The 22895-nt window shown below is 35.0% G+C and overlaps 1 protein-coding gene across 36 annotated transcripts in view; it reads left to right on the top strand.

Moving 5' to 3' along the window:
• The window catches only part of DGKB (diacylglycerol kinase beta), a 392397-nt gene that overhangs the window by 317281 nt on the left and 52221 nt on the right, over positions 1 to 22895 (top strand). The window contains exon 26 of one of the 36 annotated variants that reach the window (XM_080580928.1): positions 9992 to 20725. The exons of 34 other annotated variants lie outside the window; for them this stretch is intronic. In XM_080580928.1, coding sequence (XP_080437054.1) covers positions 9992 to 10020 — 29 coding nt within the window. In that variant the 3' untranslated portion in view covers positions 10021 to 20725. One more of the 36 variants, XM_080580929.1, reaches the window with a different exon arrangement.

The raw sequence follows: 22895 nt of genomic DNA, 5'->3' as shown, positions 1-22895 counted from the left end.
GGTGTATATATATGCTTCCAAAGCAAAGATACAAGTAAGTTGTATATGCTGGAAATACCTTTCTGGGTAATATATGTAAGGGTTTATATTTCTGTGAAGGATAATAGAAAAAGAACAGTGAATCTGAGAAAAGGGAAAGTACTGAACAGAGTAATAGACAATCTGTTGAGGCATTTCTTAGGAAAAGTGAAGAGGAAGACAGCTTTTTCAGATGAATTCTGACTATAAAACTGTTAGCTAAGCAAAGAGACTGCCTTCTGTCTCTTCTGTCTTCCTATATTTTAAGGAAAATGCTCTTTTGTCTGTAACAGTAAGAAAAAAAGTATGAAGAAAGAAAATATAATATTGGTGTTCTCTTCCTAATGAAAGCAACCCAATAGGACCTACAAGTTGTCTGACAGAGACATCAGGGGAAAAAAAAAAAAAAAAAAAAAAGAAGGAAACAAGTTTCTTAAGCAGTAAAATAGGTAAAGTTTAGAAGAATTATGGTAGGTAATCTTCAGGTCCCAAAAAAGGTAAAATGGAAGGAGTATCCATATGCATGCTAGTATGCTTATTTAAATGGAACTAATCACTGATGACACACGTATAAAACATTAAGTCAAAGCAATAAGTGTATGAAATTCTGGAGAATAATCCAGTATTATTTAAATGTAAAGTACTATAAAACTAATGTGGAACTTATTCCTAGTGTGAAAATTTAGGAAACGTACATATGATGAGTTATAAAGTTACATGAATCTAAAATGCTTTGTATGTTTTATTCACACATCCACTTCATTTAGGGATATACCTCAATTTCTTTGCTTGGAAAATAACACAGAATTATCCTTGTATGAAATTTCCAAATTTTCATTTCTTCCTAAATTTTCCATAATTGCTCAGAAAATAGCATCATTTTTCAAGGTTTTGGGCACATTATTTTCTGTCCTAGAATACTAGGAAGACAGAGAAATCCCTTAAATATAAATAAGATAACCCTTCTAATCCAGATATTTTTTCAAACATTAAACACTTTGAAATATATATCTAAATTCAAACAGGTTTTGTTGTTTGTTTGTTTGTTTGTTTTAGATGAGTAGAACCATGTTCTCTTTTCTGGATACAATGCTAAAGTGTCCCACATCTTTAGTGAATGCTGTAGTCACTAGTTCATTGTACGGAAAGGACCATGGCAGAATATCTGTCTTTCCAGTGTATATGCAAATTCTTGTTGCAGCATAGCTTCCAGGTGTTGGGCACTTGAGCTGGGAAAGTACCTGTCTGGGGGATTATAGCATAGGCAATGTTGGGAAGTGGAGTAACATTCAGTGGAGTTATATGTTGCCCCTTTTTTAGTTTGGGCTGCATTATTTTGTCACCTTTTAAAAAAAATTGAATGGCTCACTGAATATCCCATTTCCTTTGTGTGCACTTGTGTTGTGTCACTCAGCCATTGTGCATTGCCTCTTTTATCAGCAGAGTAGCAGCAATTGGCCACCACGTCAGACATCTTGCTCCATGTCTCCAGTGAGAACTTAATAGCTACTGGGAACTGCTGTCCCACCGAGAGCAGCTGCTTGGAGTAGTTCATTGGTGTAGGAAGTGGTGATCACTGAATTTGCAATCTCTCCAAAGCCAACGAGGGCAAGGAACCTTTGCCAATTTGCTCACATGGAATCATCTGTTCCTGTAAACCCAGGACCTGCAGCTTTGCAAAAGTCAGGACGCAACTCTAAGTTGTTTCCACTGATACAATAGTTTCCATTTTTTGGCAGTTCCTCTAATAGTTGTGGAGCAGAGTGCTTCATATTGTGATGTATTTCCACTGTTTAGCAATATTTTATTTCTGTGGATACATGAATATAATAATAATGAGGGAAAAAAAATGTCGCTGTTTTTCCACATTAGCAAATTCCTACTTATAGTCTTTTACTTTAAGCAATGGTTTGGGAGTTTAGACATAGTGTAGAGGTGAGAAAGGTGCTGAGCTACTTAACATGACAAAGTATTGGCTCTGGGAAGTGCAAGTAGAAGGTCTTCTCAGTAGAGACGTAATTTTCCTAACTGAGAACTTGGATTTTTTCTGACTATCTGAGGGGTAAGTTTGTATTCAAATACCTTTTCAACATATTAGCTACTGATGACTCTGTGGATTTAGCTCCTCTCTTTTACAGCTTGAACACGTATACTGGCACAACAGATCCAGCTATCAGGAAGGGACAAATGGCACTTTGTCCTATCCATTTACTTAAATTGTGCATTGTACCCATTTGTTTGTAATATCTGAAAGTCAAACATTCACTTTACCATGATATTAAAAATAGCAGAGTTCTCCTAATAAGGCAATGTACTACTGGACTCACATTTTGATCATGCCAATAAAAAAGGCTTTTCTCCTCTTTCTTCCTCCCCCACAGCAGCAGAGCTTTAGGATACCTTCTTTTCGTCTATATACCTTTATTACTCACAAGGTGCTATATTCAGAAGGAGCCTTATTCATGCAAGTACACTCATCAGCCTAGGGGATGGAGTCCATAATTCATAACACACTTTGAATCTTTTAGAAATATAAATACCATTCCTATTTGCTGTGAAATACTGATTTTTATTGTTAGAAGGAAGTAGTAGGACCTTGAAAAATAGATTGATAGTCTGATTTGGTTTTATATTTATAAAGCATGTATATAGGTTTCTGTGCAATATAGATCATAGTAGAAAAACAATTTCCTTTTATTTACAAGGCAATTGAGATTGTCATTGTATTATACCTTTTGGTGCACAGAATGTTCATTTTCTTTCAAACGTTATTCATCAAAAGAAGATAATTATGGTGTATTTCATAGACTGCCAGAAGGAAAATGTATCTTTGAAAAGTTTCATTTCCCTTAAGTTGCTCATTTTCTATAGGAAGACAGAGCTATTAAGTAACATACCCATGACAAAGATTGATTAAAATGGCATAAAGGACTATCTTATCTCTAAGTACAGGGATTTACACATATAACTCTTATGACTTTAAATGCAATAGGTGAAATTAACTCTAGCTATTGTATAAAAAAAAAAAAAAAAGACCAAGTAAATTGGTTTGTACAGAGAACTAAGTGAAGGTGAGAAGAATAGCATGTTAGGTACCAACCAAAAAGTAGGAAGTTACTCATTGTTGTAGGGTACACCCACCATAATATAGCATGCAAACTATCAAGCCAAGTTCTGTACCAGCAGCATTAATGCAGTATTCTGCTGGGACTTTCCTTTGCTGCTAAACAGTAAAAACATCATCTTGCTGATGGGTCTAAGTTTCTTAGGAAGAGTCTTCATCCAGCACCTTGGAGCAGTTCAGGTCCCTCTATAATGCATGCTGCAACATCCAAAGTAAATTTAGGCTATGTCTACCTTACCTGGAACAAGGGATATTTCCTTAAAAACACATTGTGCAGGGCCTATATCTTACCTCAGCACAGGTGTCTGTAGAAGGCTAGTGTGACCTCTTCCACAACAGACACACTAACTCTGCTTTGCTGGGAGCCCTTAATGACTCTTGTACCTTACTTACCCAGGTAAATGAATACTTACCTGTAAGGCAGCCATGTTATTAGTGAAGATGTGGTAAATGATAAGGGATGTGAATGGAAGACCCAATGGCATAAGATGATACATATCATTTTCATTATAGCAAAGCTGATCAGCTTATGCAAGGTTTTTGTTTGTTTTCTTTTCCCTCTGCTTTCAGTGCTGGAGGCTACAGATTTACTGGTGTTTGTGTGAAGACTTGACTTTTGCTTTAAAATACACATTGCGGGATATAAAGGTCTATAATAATTAGTTCATTTATAGACAAAAGGAGAAGCTCAGCTTTGCCTTTCTTGAACTCTATTGTTTCTTCATTCTGGTCTTTTCTCTGACTATAGCTTTGCTACTGTGCTTTAGCAGTTCGCACAGAAGAGTGGCAGTAGCATGGTGTGGTGAGTCTAGAACTTGGTTTACTAATGTAGAAGACAAGCAATTGTTATTTAAAGTTCACTGTGCTATCCTTAAAATGTGAGTATTTCTACATGAGCATTGGGCCATAAATCCTTTTGGGGGTAATTCCACTGAAATTGTGAGATTTATATGAGGGAGTAATAACATGCCATAGCTCAGGGCAGAATTTCATATGTTCTGTATCTCTGAATGTGCACGAGGAAAAAATAACAAGTTTCAGAGGAAAAAAAATATGAGTGTGTGTGTGTATAGATATATTTAAAAACATATGTTTAATTGACATTTTAGATTTTGTGATCACATAAATGCCTTTTCCTCTACGTCAGCTACATTTCCTTAACAAACATGTACTATTTTTTTTTTAAGATTTTTTGTTGGATATATCTTCTACATTGTATATTGATTTATGCTCACATATTTTTTATTTTTTACAAAACATTAAATTCTCATATTTTTCTCATATGTAGCATGATTAACACTTAATGCAGAAGTGTTAAACCTGTCTGAGAACAGAAACTAGCCCCCAACTTAGTTATAAAAATCTTCTATTATGGTACTTTTATACAGAGTTTTTCTTTAATTAACAAAGCGAAAACATCTGTTACTGTCTCAACATAGTTTTTGAGTTTCATATCAATTTTATAATTCATGTGTTTTTCTGCATCTGAAGTTTTGTAAATGTTGCTGGTCTTACTAAAGCTTACAAAAAGTCAGCAATTAACTAACTACAACAGGTGTTTCCTTTCTTGGGGAATGGAATGCATATGATTATTGTAATTTAGATTCCTGTGTGAGTTAAGGAATTGGTCTGTTATTAGAAAACATTACAAACACATGGAAAATGATAAAAATGAATTAGAAAGGTTGGTTAAATTTAAGACTGAAACAGTTTTAACCCTTCCAGGCTTTCTGAATGTTGTGGGTGATTGCTATCTCCCTCAACAATCCTAGATGTGACCAGATTTATGCATTTATGGTTTAGATTTTCAGTAATATTTTCTGATGCCAAACATATGTTTTTGTGTTTTGACCTTAGTACAAAAAGCTGCAATAATCATTCTGCAATATTCAATTTGTTTAATGGCAGACCAGTATTCCCTAGGAATGTCTGATAGCATGTTACTCAAATTGCTTGTTCATTTAACCCTGCCCCAGGTGCCTAAATCTTTAGATTAAAGATACAGAAATGAAAGTATAATACCCTATCATTTCTGGCTGCTGTAACACATAATCATATCCTCTGATACATTCTAGTGTTCTATTACTTGTTACTAGAAAATTTCATATTCCTTGAGTGTTTGCAAAAGGTGTTGTATTGACAGCAATTTAATTTTGAGTAACAACAGGAGAGACAGCTTCAGTTAATGTGCACATTAATATTACTTTAAAAAAAAAGCGGAATATTCTAAAATATCGGTGATATGAAGAATCGGGTAAGACCACATATTGCTTGTATATACACTTCTATTACTCACTGGAGGTAGAATTCAAATTTAGAAGAGAAAAGTAGTGTTTGTGTATGAGAAAGAAAGAGGGATGTGGAAAGGAAGCATATATTAGAGCAAAACAAAATGTCAGATTCAGTTTGCTGTATTTAAAAAACAAACAAAATCCTCTGTATTGGTTCTGTGTTGTTGGTGTTGGTTTTGTTTTTTCTTTTTTCTTTTTCTTTTTTTTTTTTTCCTTTTTTCCTCTTGATCCGCAAAGGGTTGAGTTGAGAAAAGCATTCTAATATACTTAAAACTAAATATACATATATTGGAATCGTACAAGTATTTTACTAGTGACTAATTACATTGGAAGCAGAGATTTGTTGTTGTTGTTCCCCCAGCCCCCTTTCATCTAAGCACCCATGTTCTGCTAGGGAATATGGTATAGCAAAATATTGTATAGCAAAAGCATGTGTGCAACCACACCTATAAAAAGCACTGTGTTAGTATTGTTTCAACCACATATTTACAGAGATCAAGTGTAATTCTGGTGATTTTGTTCGCTTGTGCTGATGATAAGTCAAATTAAAGGAGGAGATATTCAGTCAGACCATGTCATGTCAGTGACCTGTTTCATTTTTACCTGCTGCCTTTAAATTGTAGTATCCCTCCTGACACTGTTAAGCATTGCCAGTAAACCACCAGGTTGTTTATAAGAGCACATTGTAAAGTAGGCTGTATTGGAAAGTATGAGCTGCCCAACAAATTAATGGCATTGTGAGGTGCTGCCTGCTGGGGTGAAAATAAATTGTAAGAAAATATAGGGAGACAGGTAATGGGCACTAGCTATGCTGCACAACACTTTTCAAACTGCTGCTGACTGTGTGCCAATGGATATGGCAATAACTGTCAACAAGATTTACAATATTTTCGCGTTTACACAGTGAGAGTAGAAAGGCTGAAAGAGTTCTATAATTTTATTTAAAGTTTAGCACCAACTATTTCTGGACCTACTATTTCCAGGCAACAGGGCTACACACACACTGCTCATCTTTCATACGTGTCAGTGGGAGGGTTTTTTTATTATCATCAGAAGTCCTTGAAATTGAACATAAGAGAAATAACAGTAAAGCAGAGGTATATGCTTAATTGTAAAGTCCAAGTAGGTACAGATTTTGCCATTTACTATATAAGTTGTGATCTCTGATGACACTAAATTGTGCTACCTATCTATAGCCCCAGTGGGTGGTTCCTGCAGGGGAGAAAATTTCTAGCTGTGCTTCTTTCCATGATATTGAGAATGCACAGCTTAAAGCTACTGTATTGGCTTTGTGTCCCCTTGGCAATACATTCCATGCTGCAGAAATCTGCAAGAGGCAAACTGAACAATTTTAAAGGCCTGCTGTGCAAGTCTCAGGAGTTGTCCCATCATCCTCCTTATGAGTTTTCAGACATTTACATTTAAAATAACTTTTAATATTTGTTAACATTACAGAAGTGGTAAAATTATGTGATTGAGCTGAATTTTATTTTTCTGGTTTGCACATCCTCAACGGAACTCAGAAATGCACACCTTCTGTGTGCATTATTTTCTAATAAAGACTGTTTCCTAGTTAAATAAGTTCTTTCCGTGCTATCAGAAAGGTTTTGCAGTGGTTTCAGCTGCCAACCAGTAATAAAGCCTCTTTAAAATATGGAGTAGAGTAGCGACGGATTTGTAATAAATCACAAATGATGTCTGTGTACCATTAACATCATTTTGATGATCTTTTTCTTTTGAAGGTCTACTATACTATTGAGTACAGGAAAAGCAATGATATCGGGAGAGGGGGAAGCCTTCTTATAACCCAATAAATAATCTGAGGCTGACCAAACCATTCCTTGTATTACATTACATGAAACTTATCAATAAATTGGCAGTTAGTGACTATTATGTATGTGTTCTGTGGTAACACCCAAAGGTCTCAGACACTAGACATTTTATAAACACAGATCAAATGGATGTTTCCTGTTTGAAGAATCAAAGGATAATTTAGGTTGGAAGGGACCTCTAAAGGTTAAATAGACCAACCCTCTGTGCTCAAAGCAGGTCTAATTATATCGGGTTGTTCAGGGGCTTGTCTAGTACTTACAGTCTAAAGAGTCTAAGAATTTACAACCTAAAGTTTGTTTGCTAAAATCTAAGGGTTTGGTTCCTGAATGCAAGGTTAAGAAGTGCAATCTCTTTTTGATTGTGTGTCACCCTAATTCAGGCAGTCAGTCTGTCATTTGTTTTATTTTCATATTTCTTATTCAGTTTATGATAGTCTTAGCTGACTCAACAGTCCTATCCCAGAGGCTCCTACCATTCACTTGAAGTTCTCTGCTAAGGACCTATCTTCTTGAAAGAACTTCAGTATTCCCATCCACGTGCAAAAGCAACACTGCCATATGAAACCTTAGTGGAACTTCCACCTCAACTGACAAATAGTGCTCTGGAATTTTTTATCTCATCACTTTTTCTGGTCTACATTCATGGCTTTTCATTTCATCTCTGTTAAGTTTATAGACTTAAAACAGTATGTTCATCAGTTCTCGTACAGACTTGGTTAACCCGCTGATGATCAATGTGGAGGCACGTTGAATTTTAAGTTTACATTTAAATCCAGTTAGAGGCAATTGAACTTAGGTGTGTTCTGAAGCCCACGGTGTCTTCTAGAAAGCTTCTCCTCCATTTATCTGGACTCTAGATATACTTGAGAATGTAATTTTCCTTCTAACTTCTTTTTATTTCTGCTTATTGACCTTTTACCTCATGGCTGTTTTAATTTCAATTTTATTTTATTCCAAGAATTTGCCTAAAAGTGTAGAGCCTCTGCTTTCCAAGAGGCTTACAAACTTGTAATAATAATCATAATAAGCTCCCTGGAGTGCAAATGGCTTCACACTTAAATGACCTTCTACAAGTAGTCAAAAGTTTCCCATAGGTGGCCTTTTGCTCTAGGCTGTGTGGAAAACACTACTCGTGTCTCAAGCTTTTAAATAAGTTTATTCAGATATTCTTTGCCAGTTTGGGGATGTTTAGAACCATTACCTAAGAACTGGTAATATGGATGATTAAGTCTTTAGAGCATGAAAAAGTTATACTAGTAAGAAACAATCAGCAATTTTTGTTATAAGATCGGAAATCATATTAAGATGTAGACACTTTGAGAATTACTGTGTAAGACATAATCAGAAGACATTTAAAACATCAAAAAATAATTGCTGTATAATTAATTTGGGGGTGATAGAGTTGATTAATCTCAGTCTGTCTGAAGCAATTTTTGAAATTCGCTTTCTACAGGTGAAAATCTGTGTGATTAGTCTCATATATACTGACAATGCTTTTTAGTTATAAAATTGCCACTCATTTATCAAAACATATAGAGCTATTCATTTTAGATATCAACTCATGAAGATACCCATGATGTTTATTTTTAAATATTCTCCTTCTAGAGACCCTTTTATGTAGTGAGGATCAACTCAGTTCAAATATCACTGTAATGCAGTCAATCTCTTTGTCTATATGTGTCCAGGTTTGTAAAACTTTCTGAAGCATACCTAAGCTCTATCTGAGTGTAAATACTAATAGAGAATGGCAGTGTACATGTAACTTTGCAGTAAGTTGTATTTCAAAGTAAGATCAAACTAGGAGTCAACCTAATATTTCCATAAAAAGTAATGGAAAAAATTCAAGGTTACAGAAGCCCACTGGAGAGGGAGGAAATCATGCTACATACCTGTAATGTTTGGAAAAAAAATCTGTTTTCAGCTATATCAATCTTCTGCTTACATTATATTAAAAAATAATAATAATAAAATTATTTGAATGTGAAAATGACAACTCATTTTGATCAGGCCTTTATGAAATCATTTCTTCCTTCTTGAAAGAAATAACACTAAACATCAGATCTAATATTGCTTGGTGTGATACATATATTTTAAAATAGTTATCTAAGAGTGTTTGAAATTAGGATAATCTGGTGATGGTGAGCCCTACTAAAGCATTTCATTATTTTGCTACAGGATTGTCTCAGAGTTATGATTCTTGTATATACAAAAAAAAAGTCAGTTTAGTAAAAACAAGCAAGAAAGATTGTGGTACAAATACAGATTGTCCTTACAAATTAAATAACATTATTTAATGATGCTCAATACACATTTGGTTCTAATTTATTCAATTTCGAGTTCATAGACAGGAAAAGTGACTAGTTGTCATTAGCTTTTGTTGCAGGCCAGATTTGAGGCCAAGTGGTAGACTTATTAATCTAAATGTTTATACAATATAAAAACAAAAACTTTTAAACTACCATATCTGCCTTGTGGAAGTACAGCAATGATCTCCAAGAACCTCATAAGTCTTCTTTAACCTCAGGTGACTTGTCAGTATCTTTTTAACATTTACATTGGAGTTTCTTATACTAGCTAAATCTCAGTTCAGGAGTTGTTTTATAAAGCATCCAAGGCATTTAGGTCCAGTGGCATATGAAAATCCCAAATGTTTGATTCCAACTAGAAAGAACTGCAGTTATGCTCCTTGTAATTTATTCCCTTCATACTTTAAATTATCCTTACAGAGAAAATAGAAGTTGATAAAGCTAAATGAATGGCAAGGTATTCTTACCTGGACATCTCTCTTCCCTGCTAAAACTTTTCAAGAAAGAAGTCTAAAACAGCTTCTGTTGGTCTTCTACTCAGAGTTGCCAAGGCGAGTTGCAGAGATCTGTGTGATACAGAGAACATTACTGGTCTTTCTTACATCAGACATGTTTCCAAGTAGGGAAAATTGAGTTCACGTACATAACTGTATTGGTCCAGTTTTCAAATCACTTCCTACTTATGAGTGCACGTATATGAAATACTGACTGCTCTGCTAAACTGTTTTAACATATCATGTCATGTACTCTCTGTTAAATTATGTAGTCATATGTCAGAAAATTCATAACAATTTATTAGCAATATTAGAAAAGACACAGATCAGATAGGCTTTGTCCACATTTTTCTAAGCTAAGTTTTGTTTTTGTGAAGCAAAGGTTTTGTGGTTGGGATGGGGCTTGCTTGTTTGAACAATTAGATGCCCCGGGTCTTAATAAAGTTCACTTTTGAATTTGGCTGATCCAAATTAATGTAAAAGTTATTGTTGGTGTAAAACTAGTACTATATTTGTGCATTCTTTGGCTTTCTGTATATATCACATTTTGGAGTACAACGTATTTTCTTTGTTTGAAAAATAAATAGATTTTGAAACCAGAAGAAAAAAATATATTTAGCAGCATATTATCTGTTTAAAACATCCTCCAAAATTCTCCAAAGGCTACCCATTCCAGTTTGGCGGTATTTCTGTTTAATATGTTAGTGTTCAGAAGTTATTTCTTTATGGGTTAACTATAAGATTTTATACAATCTGTTTTGAATAACTTTAAAAATGTGTTGGATGGTATGTCTTGTCAAAATCTGGAAAAAAATCCCCAAATTGTTAGATGTTTCCTAAGAGTAATATCAAGGCTTTGGGTACATTTGAGAGATAGGTAGTTAAAGAAAATTTCATTTGGCAGTCAGCTCATGGAAAAAGACTTGTTCTGCTGTGGAAATAAAAGGACTGGTAAAACAAAGGCTAATAGGAGAGAAGATGGTCTTTTAGCTTTAAAAGTGGAGGAACTACTTGTAGCAACTTGAAAGAGAGAGTGACATTGTGACCAGTGAATTCAAAAAATCACTAGATTCCTTTCATTGTACATGCATTAAATATCTTTTGGTCTAGGCCACATGTTTGATTTTTTTCCTTTTTTTTTTTTTTTAAGGGATTTGGGGGTCTTCTTAACATATGTTCCATCATTACAAGAATCTGACAGATCTATGAAGTTCATGACAAGTTTTGCCAATGTGAGCTGCTAGATAATTGAATAAAATGTTTCTAGATAATTGAAAAAGAAAAATCCATTTAACTAACATTTACTACTTGTACAGCATGGTAGAAGACATTGTTACATACATAGAAAAAAAAAAGGAAGAAGAAAGAGGCAAAGCAAATGAAGTTACATAGCTAGGTTATCTTGTCAGGAAAAGGATGTTAGATGAGTGTGTGTTTCTGCCCTTCATCAGAAAATGCTTCATGTTGTGTGCTTTAAACCTACAAAAAGGCATTCCATACGGACTGGACATTGCTGTTGTGAAGGATTTGCATGATGATTGCAGTGCTGCATGATTTATGCTGTGAAGTATGTGTGTTTACAGTTGCTGTGTTTTGAATGTAATCTTGAATCTAAGAAAGGCTGCCCTAGTCTGGAAAGTTGACTAAACCAGTAAACAAAGTAAATCTCTTAATTCAGTGCTATGAAGCATATTTGTGCTTGATGTGCATCAGCTGACAACCTCCCAACAAGTATTTCATAAACACCTGTGCAATCAAAGGACACATACTAATGGGTATAGTAGACTATCCTTAATTGTGTAACAACTTCTGTATGTAAACATTGGTTCCTAGTAGTCTTTATTAATGCATTCTTCTTAGTAATGTAGACTTTGTGTGTTAAACCAACCGCATCTTGAGATCACCCAGCTTCTCATGTCAGTGGCTACTTTTCCTCCTCTTTGACTTCCCTGACCTCCCACAGCAGCTGTTCATACAGTGATTATCATTCACTGGAGCACGCTGATATAAAGCAAGCTTGCATTTTAAAAATAGACCTGTTAATTTAGCATGTGCTTTCATTTTAAAAGAATACATTTAAAATTTGGAGAGGAGGTTAAGAAGAAAAATGTTATTTTAAAGCAATTGTTTATTTTCTTATGGTACTTATGTATCCCCACTTCACCCACCCATAACAAAATACTTTCTAATTGGCAAGAGTTCAGCCAGCTCTGAATTGGTACATGAATACAAGACTACATAGCTAATAGTTTCATTTAGAGGACCACACACAGTTGCTGCACATGTGAGGGAAGCAAGCTGACAGATGTCCACATCCCCTGGCTCTAAGAATAATAATAACCCTCCAACCTAACAGACTACAAGCAGGAAAGACTCTCAGAGAACTGTCACCTTTTCCCCCCACTGAGAACCAAGTACATTCCTGCAACTTTTTACATGATTTTCCCCAGTCGAGGGATAAAAGTTGCATGTCTGAGTGGCATTGAATAAATTTCCCTTTGTAAGAGGACATTAATTTGTATCCTTTTATAATAATAATAAAAAAAAAAATCCTGTGTAATGAAGCTCTGAAAGTCATCTCTCAGTCTTCTGGAAGCAAGAATAAAAAGTGAGCATTCTTTCAAGCCAAGAGGAAAAGTGGTATCAGTAATGCAGACCAGAGTTATCAGATAGGTAATGGTTTAGTAGTTTTCTGGAATTAGTAGGTGAAGTACCTGCTTTCTATCTCCCTTTCTATCCTCCCCTTCACAGAAAACCAGGCATCTCTTAAATTATTTTGGCACGTATGGAACCTGCACTCAGATATCAAGGTCTTCTGTTCTGAAATTCTCAGATTTCAGTAAGGAAGGAATGGCTTCTCTTCTCTAATTTTTTTTTTCTCTTTGAGTTGCAGAAAAATGCCTGGGTGAAACTTAAAGGTTCAAAAACTAGAAGAAAAATAATAACTGTATTTCTTTCTGGAAGAAAATCTCATGGCTATATTACTCATACGGTCTAAGTGCCTGAAATTGGTGGCAGTTTTTTGCAACGAGTAATAGCAAAGGCAGAATTTTAATATTTGTCTGGATTTTTGGAAGGGGCAATACATTATTTACTACTATCCTTTTGCATTTAGAAAATTCCCAGCCTCAAAAGCTAGAGATACTTTTTTTTTTTTTTTAATTGGAAGTTAAGAACATGTAAAACCTGTGTGCTTTCAAGTGAGATGTTCCTTCAATTCTTCCCTGACATACCGAGTAGATTTTGAAATCTGTGTCATTGCACGAGATGCTCAGGAAATGTTTGTATAGAGCCATGGTCTTTTAATTACAGACTGTGTTTATACTAATATCACAGCCATCAGCAACTGCATCCATGCAGTGTCAGCAGTAATTAGCACTGAATATATAGGCCTCTGTTCAAGAAGAATTGCTGAATGTATGATTTACCAGCATGGGAAGTGATCCTTCACTATCCCACACAAAAACATTTTTAGTATAAACTACAAGTGTCTAAAAAGGAGTTGCTGTTTAAGTACAGATCCCGGCTTACTCTCCACTAACTTCCCCAATCAGATAAGACCTGAGTTAGTGGAAGACATAACATGATAGATGTATGAGCAGGATAATGCTGCACGAGCAGGGGTACATCTTGTGTGACATGAAAATTTCAGTCACAGTCCCATTGACTTTCATGAAGTTACAACTGTGGTTATGCTTGTTAAGGAGATAGCCCAGTGTTAAGACAGTGATATAAGAGTGCCTGAATGGCCTTATTTGTTACTTGCAATGCAACCTCATTTGCTGTAATGGAGGCTCAGATCCTCTATGTTACAATATATAGGTATAGTACCATAAGGTACTTGGGCTAAATTAGTTATGCAAATTTACACAAACCCATTCTTCAACACCCCACCCCCATTCCCCCCATTTATATTCATATCTGATTATTTTCTTAAACCAAAATCCTGCATCTTCTTAATAACATGTGGAACATAGTTACAAAACCACAGGGAGGGTAAATTCATTTTTATTTTATTTTTAAATATTGGAACCTTTATACTCCCTGAAATGAAAGTTTGTCTTTAGCAGGAGGTTTCTCTCCTTCCCTCAGTCATGGGGTTTTGTGTGTAGAAAGCTCACTGTAAGATGGGTGAAAATTGTAAATAATTTAAATATATATATACTGTACATTCTGAAATCTCTGCTCCTTGCTGAATTTGTTTTGGCATGCGGAGACACTAATGCACCTGTGGAGAGAGTATTCTCTGTAAAGTATGACATCTGGTTTGAAGACAAAAGTGGAATGTCAGTAGACATAGCTAAGGGAATGACAGTGGTAAGAGCCAATCTTGATAAGAACTGCAACGAGGTCTTGGAGCAACTGTTTCAAAACACACACAGCTTCCTCAGAAAACTCTGCATAAGTATGTGGAATATCTGTAACCTGCTTATACACACCACTTAAAAAAAAAAAAAAAAAAAAGAGGTTTGTATGATCTGCCTTAAATTTTTATGAAGTTTAAGGAGTAGTCTTGCAACAGCCTTTCATTTGCAATAGTGTATAATGAAATGGTACATCTATTCATACAGGCAAAATCCTGCTGTCATAATTTCTCATTTAGCAAAAATAAGGATAAATTTATTTGAGATTTCTAATAAGGTTTGATTTTTATTTTTTCAATTTTACCTTTTTTTTTTTTTTTAAGTTAACTACAGTAGGAACCAACATGCCAAAGAGTTATTCAGTCTTATATAGTCTCCTTGTTTTCTGTTGGATTACTGATAGCATGTATGATTAAACACATGCAGAGTCCAGTTAAAATTACTTTGTTAATGAGGTTTTAAAGATCTGTTCAAAACATGTAACGGTTTGACCACAAATTAATAACCAATGTCAGTTTAACGCTCTCATGAAAATTCTTGAATTCAAATCATCCAGTTTGTACAGAAATAGATTCTGGTGTTTGAAAACAGAACATCCTCTGTGTATATGTGCTCATATGTGTATAAATCAAAATATAATAGAAATGAGTGTGAAAATAAAATGGTAATAGAAAGATCTCTGCTTATAAAGATCTTACATAAAAAGAGCAGCTCCTAATTGATACTGGTGGCACTCATTATTAGTCCTCACTGTATTATTAGAAATAAATTCGAAAACATTAATTTCCATTCATCTTATAGTGAACACCATATACTTCTTTTAGAAAGCAAATAGTCAATACCTAGACTATTTTGTTATATGTGATTGATGGTTCTTTCCTACCATGAAGTAAGAATACCTGCCTTCAAGATCTTGCAGTATATGTGTTTTCCAGATTAGTAAACAGCAAAGAGCTCTTCCTAATCATTCTTTATATTCTGGGTAAGACCAAGGCATGCAAAGACCCAAAAAGGGTAATAGAGGAAACAGAATAAGACAAGTAAATTTTTCAGGTGCACAGTCTGTCTCTTGCAAACCTTGGCATACAAATCATCATTGCTGAGGTTCATTACACCTATGTATCAACAGTAGCTGTCTGCCTAACATAATTCCTCTTGTGCTCCTGATGTAGACATTTGAAATAGAACAGATTAATTGGGTTAGTCCTGCTTACTACTCTGAGAGTCAGACATGGTGATGAGTTAGTGGGATTACTTATTGACAAGGATGTTGTTGCCTCCAGAAGTATTTGTGAAGACATAGTAGATGAAACAAAAAATATCCGTCCTTGTACCCAGCCCACCAATGCAGCTTTGACAGGATGTTCTAAAAGGGACGTGAGATAAACGAATAATCCTTCTTCCTACTGTCTAACAGTTTCCCTAATATGTCAATATTCCATTTACATTTTTGTGACTGTTCTCTGAAGAGAATGCTAATAAAGCTTTCAGATGCTATATTCATTTTGAGTTATTTCTATTTGCGGGAGTCAGTATGATGCAATATGAGACTCGGATAAATGAGGCCATGAGAGATGTGTAGTTTTCCAGCAGCTGTGCCAGAAGTTTCTGCCTTCCCTGCTGTTGGTACCCACCCCTGCATTGGAGTGGGTGGTGGCCAAGGTGACCTCAGGTGAGGCAGACAGACAGGGATGGAACACCTGCTTATGGCTTCTCTGTACAGTGGATCAAAGTTATGCTCACAGGCCAAGAGCCCATGAGAAGTGGAACTAGAAGAGATAAAAGGATTGTATCTGAGTGACAGCAAACAATCATTTGATAGATAGTATTCCTTATTTTGTCCAATTATTAAATGAGAAAGTATAAAACATATAATAATCAGTTACATAAGGCATATTGCACCTAAAATGCTATTCATAACCTTTTTAGTAACAGGCAGGCTTTTTTCTGCAATAAACCAAATCAATATATTATCTCTTGTTTTGAATAAACCTCTATACAAGGAAACAATGATTCGCATGTTTTATTTAGTCTTACTAATTTTCTCTGAGTTATTGGAAACATAAATCTCATATACAAATACACATCTTGATTTTAAAGAAAAGAATATTTTAAGTATCAGAAACTTTCAGTTCTTTAACAACCAGTACGTGACATTAATGGTCAAATTTCAAAGTATTAATGAGGTTCCTAATATCAGTCAGGAAATTAGATATTAATAATGGACCTGAATCTAACCCAGTGAAATACGCCAGAGCTTTGGGAGTATTTATATTCCGACCTCAACAGGAGAGAAACAGCGTATGTTGCTGTGCAAAGAGTCTAGTGAAGTCACTCATGTACAAGCCAGCATGCACAGGGAAGCCTAATCTCTGAAGTATCCTTCAAAGTGAACTGTCTCCACACCTGACTCCCACTGATAGGGCAAGGCAGCTGTCTTTCCAGCTGTTTTTGGACCAGTGTGTCTGGATGACTAACAGGAAGGGCAAGTGGGATGACTTTTCTTGATAACTACTTGAATTGAGCAGGTGTCTGAAACAGCACTGTATATACTGTGGATTTTATATATGTTTTGGAAGATGTTAATGGAAGATATTTATAGACTAAAAAACTGCTGTTGTCCTGAAGGCCTTGCAAAGAAGATTTTGTATAAAACTGTTTGAACTAGGAGCTTCTCCCTTATTTTCCATCAATACACAGCCTATTCTCATTTTCATGATAGCATCTCATTTTTATTCATTTACAAAGACTCCAATGCACAAAAACAAAACAAAAGAAACAACATACACAAGAGAATAATAACAGACTTGAATTCACTTGAATATAGTAGCAGTTATAAAATATATTGGAAATAACTATTTCTTCTAATTGAATCCATTTCCTTCAGCTTTGTGAACAGTGATTCTCCAGATACTCATATGAGCTGAGTAATTGACAGAACTGTGACCCAAAGTCCTTGTGTGATATATTTCTTACACAAAACATTCAGCAATATAGAATTGGTGACCGTTCCCTGTTTTTGTTGGAGTGCTGCTCAGGAATCTCTCTTCCTATAGCTTTTCAAGCTATGTTTTCCATAGACATTACTACCTGATGTAATTTGGTGGAATATATAATAGGGATTGAGGAGGGAACCGAACAGAAGCTTGAAGAATGAGTAGAAGGAAAATATTAGGGATTTTAGAAAATAGGCCCAAATTTGATTCTGTTACTCACTTTTCAACAATTTATGTAGACTCTTTTCTAGTTTTTTTGTTTTTTTTTTTTTTTGCATCCCCACTAGTCTTCTATATTGGTACTCAGATTAAACAAAATATTTTAAGAATGCTGTGAACCTATGTTGGATATCAAGGAGAAACTGTTGTAGTTGGGACCATTAGTAGCAATCAGTTTGGCTTTCCCCCATTTATATTGCTGTATCAAACATACATAATGAAGTAAATAGATAAAAAGTTCAGGTTTTTGACATATTTGAATTTAAGTAAATTTGTAGGTCACCTCAGTTTACAGAGCTGTTAAAAAACTATAAAGATCTACTATGTGTGAAAAGGATGCGAGTTTTGCTGGTAAATCTTATGTCCACTGGAGAAAAGTCAAGACTTTATAATCCCCAATTTGGGGGGTGGGGGGAGGGAGGATTGTGGTGGTGATTTTTTTTTTATTTGTTTGTTTTGTTTGCATGTTTTTTGGGGGGAAGAAGCACTTGCTGTCCCTTTATGCATAAAATAAAATAACACACACAAAAAAGCAGGTTTTAGAGATTAACCCAAATCCTGTGGGCATTTGAGGGACAATCTACCCTGTGTCCTCTTCTGGTCCCTTGGTATGTTTATAGAGGGTAACCAAGGATCCTTTTTTCTTTTCAGATTATCCTAACAATTACTATATCTTCCAGATCCTTCTTTAACTGATCTTTCATTATTATTAATTTTCATTTTCATTTTCGACAAATAAAGACATTCATTCTTCCTTGTGTTTCCTTGATACCAGGGACTGCATTTGTTTTGTCATGGGTTACACCATATTGATAGAACATAGTTATCCTGTGATGAAAAAGATCAAGAATTTCCAATTTATATGTTGGCTGGTTAGAAATGCCTCCTTTTGTCTGACTAGGCCAGGATCATCAGTGAGAAGGACTAGGAGAAACACTGTCTGGCCTTTCTTTATAAACAAGGTACATTATTGAAATAAACAACAAAAAACAGCTTCACCACACAAGGAAGTAGCATTTTTGCCTTGTTTGCACAGTGCTTAGCATACCCTGTGCCCAGGCCCTGAATATAATTCTGTGTCTGTGGTAATTCAGATGAGAAATAACCATCATTAATCTTCTTTCTAAATTTTGGTGTAAGTATTATTAAACCTTGCTTGGCTGAGGGTAGGATTATATGGTTCTTAAGTGCTATGCAAACCTCATAGATTGCGTATGTCTTCAGATATTATCTGTAGGAACAGCTAGGGGCGTTTCCACTGCCGAACTTAAATGCCGGTGTTAGGCCAACCTGCACTACTTATGCACTGCTTATTGTCTCCGGGACATAATAATATTTTGGAAAAGATTTGCTGATTTTGTCCATACTTTACATACCTTGATACATTTGGTAGCATTTTATATCACTCCATGGTGATGCACCAGTTCTTTACTATGAGGGTGGTGAGGCACTGGAATGTGTTGCCCAGAGAAGTTGTGGATACCCCATCCCTGGAAGTGTTCAAGGCCAGGTTGGATGGGGCTTTGGGCAACCTGGTCTAGTGGGAGGTGTCCCTGCCATTGGCAGAGTGGTTGGAATTAGATGATTTTTAAGGTCCCTTCCATTCCAAACCATTCATGATTCTAAATCAACAGCCATTTAGGAATTGTGGGCAGATATGAGCAGGCTTCCTGCAGTTAGGCATCTAAAATTTGCAGTATTTTCTTAATGATTGTTACTTTGTCTACTTTCTTTTTACAAAATTTTTTAAAATTATGTTTAAATTCAACAGCCTTCTACTGAAAAAGAGGATATTTCTGTCCTATGTCTGACCCTGTGACAACAAACTCTACTCCCATCTATTGGGATTCTCTAACCTTTGTTGTCAATATATATATATATGTGTGTGTGTATATATATATATATGTATATGTATATATATGTGTATATATATATATATAAATGGTAAATCTACAAGGAAAAAATGTACGTGACAATACTTAATGAAAGCTAATATCTGTATGTTTTATAGGTGTAAAGTAAACCTCAATCATAACCCTAACTGTTAGGTGTAAACTTTTTGTCTAGCTAGAAATGAAGTGTTGCAGTAATACCAGGCTGTTATATTAGCTGCTCTTACACTAAGGAGTTACTAAAATTAACTAAGAACTACATGCCCACTTTTATATATATGAGCTGCAAGCTCTCTCTTTACTGTGGTGGTTACAGTATTCAGTGCAAGCAGGGATATTATAAACTGAAGCCACGATTTATGAAACCCTAATACATGAGGACTGATGGTACCATGTCCTTCTTTTAAGGAACAGGAAAACTTTAAAAATACTTAGAAATTTGTAATAGCTGAAAACATCAGCATTAGTCCAGCTTCCATGTTTCTTAATTTGTCCTTTGACATGATCATTAGATCAGCTTGACTTTACACCTACAAATACAAAACAGTAGCTAAAAAGTATCGTTGCACTCTTTCCTTAGTAAAATTATGATTAAAGACTGTTCACCTGGGAAAATCCAAATCCTCATCATAAACATAATGGTGCTTCAAAGAACTAATGATACAGTTTATGAATTTTAATTTCTGTTTCAAAGTCAGCAAGTGCGCTTTCTAAAAATGTAAACCATCTGTTGGCACCTCCTAAAAGACTAGAATTCAGTTCATCTAAGCATGAATTATTTATTTAGCATTTTTTTTCCTAAGTAAACTCTAGGTTTTCTTTTTTCTTTCTTCCATAATAAACCAAGTTTCTGTGTGATGTGAAGTTTCAAAATCAACACATTCATAATGGTAACATATAAACAATGTGAGATGTTTTGAATTACAGTTGCATCATAAAGATAGAGGAGAGTAGTTGCAATTTTTCCTGTGAAAACATATTTTATAACATGTCAAATTATACTGTCTTCATGGGCATTTTTAGCTTCAAGAAACATCAGTTTCAGGAGAAGAGTAAGTAGAGTTGCTATTGTAGGTCTATCACAATGACTTGGAAAAGTATATTATTTACATAAGTATCTAACAGCTTAATGAGACTGTATGTCTGTATGCCAGTTCAGTATTGATTGCATATAGATTCTTTCATTAATTTATGAACCGTTGGATTAAATCTGTAGGAATGATCTTCCAATCTGCATTGTTGAAACCTTGGCACTGAGATATGTCTTTCTTTGGTTGGAATTCATAGTGAAGCACAGCTCCAGTTTCTAAAGAGATCATGGTTGGTATTTGCTAGTTTTCATGACACTTTTATCTCACGAGGTTTATTTATTTATTTATTTATTTTCTGGCAGCTGTTCTTGATGAGATATATTTGGACACTTGGGAGAGGAAGCAGAAACAGATGATCAATCTAGTTGCACTTTGCTAATTAGAACAATTCCCAGTGACCTCCATCTGCATGAGTTCAGTTTTGTCTTTGAATTGTGATTCAACAAACATTTTCTCTATTTGATAATTGCTCCTATTCTCTATTTCATAACTGCTCCTTGATCCTGTGAACAAATAGTACGTTAGCCTTGTCTTTCATTTCCATGAGTCCTGAAAAGCTTCTTCCTTTGCTAGTAATTTTCATTTATTGCAGTAAGACCTGCAAAGGTAAGTTAGGTACCAACAATGACCATGTCATTAAACATAAACCACTTTCATCACAGCATTATTGGAGCTAATATGCAATGTTAAAACAATGTCTAAAAGTTATCATTGTCACAAACCTTATTGCCATTAGAGCTTTGCACCTGTTTTTCAGTGGTCTTTCACATTCAGTCTGGCCATTTCTTGTCTTTACTAAAATTCTTTTCTTGATTGCTGATATTTTGCCATTCTCTTGCAAGATTAATGTGTTTACTATCCTGTAGGTGTTACTCTCACTTCTGATGTTATACAGCATGCAAAGGGTATAGGGATTATGCTGGAAACATAGACCAGTAAGAATCCCTTTAGCATTGGAAATATCTGTTTGTTCATCACTGGCTTCCAAAATCTCTGTTCCCCTCAGTGGTAGTTTTCTTCATAAATCGGTTTCTTTATTGTTTTGTACATGTACTAAAGTTGAACGAGATGTGAGTAGTATCTTTTTACTGATTGCATGTTTCCTTGTACAGTATGATGAGTTTCCTATGTAGTTGCAAACACATTGTGTTTCTGTAATCATTATGGTATGGCTGGGAAAGGCAGAATTTGTGAGTGCATATTTAAGCATTTTGAGGCTCATACATAGTCACCATCTGGAACTGCCCATTTCGCTCCATTTGCTGTAGAGAAAACCTGAAATGACAAGCAGACTGACTTCAGGTGCTAAGTGCCTAAAAGCAACTGTAATGAAGGTGTCCTTTCTCTTCCCCACCTATCCCTTCTGCATCCCTCCCCTCCACCCCATTTTAGCAGGTTTCATTTCCTGAAGCCAAATTACATAATTACTCAGAGCTGTTATTCTCTTAAGTTTTTAAATTACTTTAAAAATTATATTATCCAAATTAATACATTCATTTAAATAAAAGTCTTTGTGATCCCTCTGCAATCTCAAACCAAATTCAAGAATATATAGACACTGATATGGTTAAATAATTGCGTGTCCTTAGCTTTAATAAAATAGACATGTTGCATTGTTTGCAGTTTGTGTTCACTAGCTTTACATGTGTACTTAAATGTTGTCATAAATACTTGCATCAATTTCTTAGGATGTGATACCCCATCAATTCATTAATGTAATTTAAACACTGAACATGTTTTATAGTTCAGGAGATTCATTATTGACACACAATGTGAATTTGTATATCTACACATTATACAAAATGTGCATCTTTAGAAGTCCATGAATGTATGTGTTCATGGTTGATCCCTTTTTGTCAGAGTAAGAAAAAAGTGGAAGGAAAGCATGAATGTTAAATGAAACATCTGATAGTACACTGTATCTGAAGTAATAGTCATTAACTCCTATTATTGGTCTATATCTGTATGAAAAAGTTGGGAACATCATTTCCATTTTTCAAGGAAGAACACAAAAGTGCAGTAGGTGTTTGCTCACTTACTTTTTTGCATGTTTTCCAAGTGTTTCAGAATAGAACTGGCTCTCTTGACTCGCTTCCCATGGCTTTGTGAAATATAATCAACACCAGAGGAAGACCAAGTTCATATAAAAAATGACAAAAAGCTATTTTGTGTGAGCGACTATATACTTTGATAAGTAAGCCCATTATCATTCTCATCTGAGTAAGAACATGAAATTGTCTCACCAGTATTAACCTTCCCCTATGAGCA

The sequence above is a fragment of the Anser brachyrhynchus genome (assembly GCF_964034855.1).
Source record: "Anser brachyrhynchus genome assembly, chromosome: 2".
Lineage (NCBI taxonomy): Eukaryota > Metazoa > Chordata > Aves > Anseriformes > Anatidae > Anser > Anser brachyrhynchus.
This window is presented reverse-complemented; position numbering and strand designations above follow the sequence as displayed.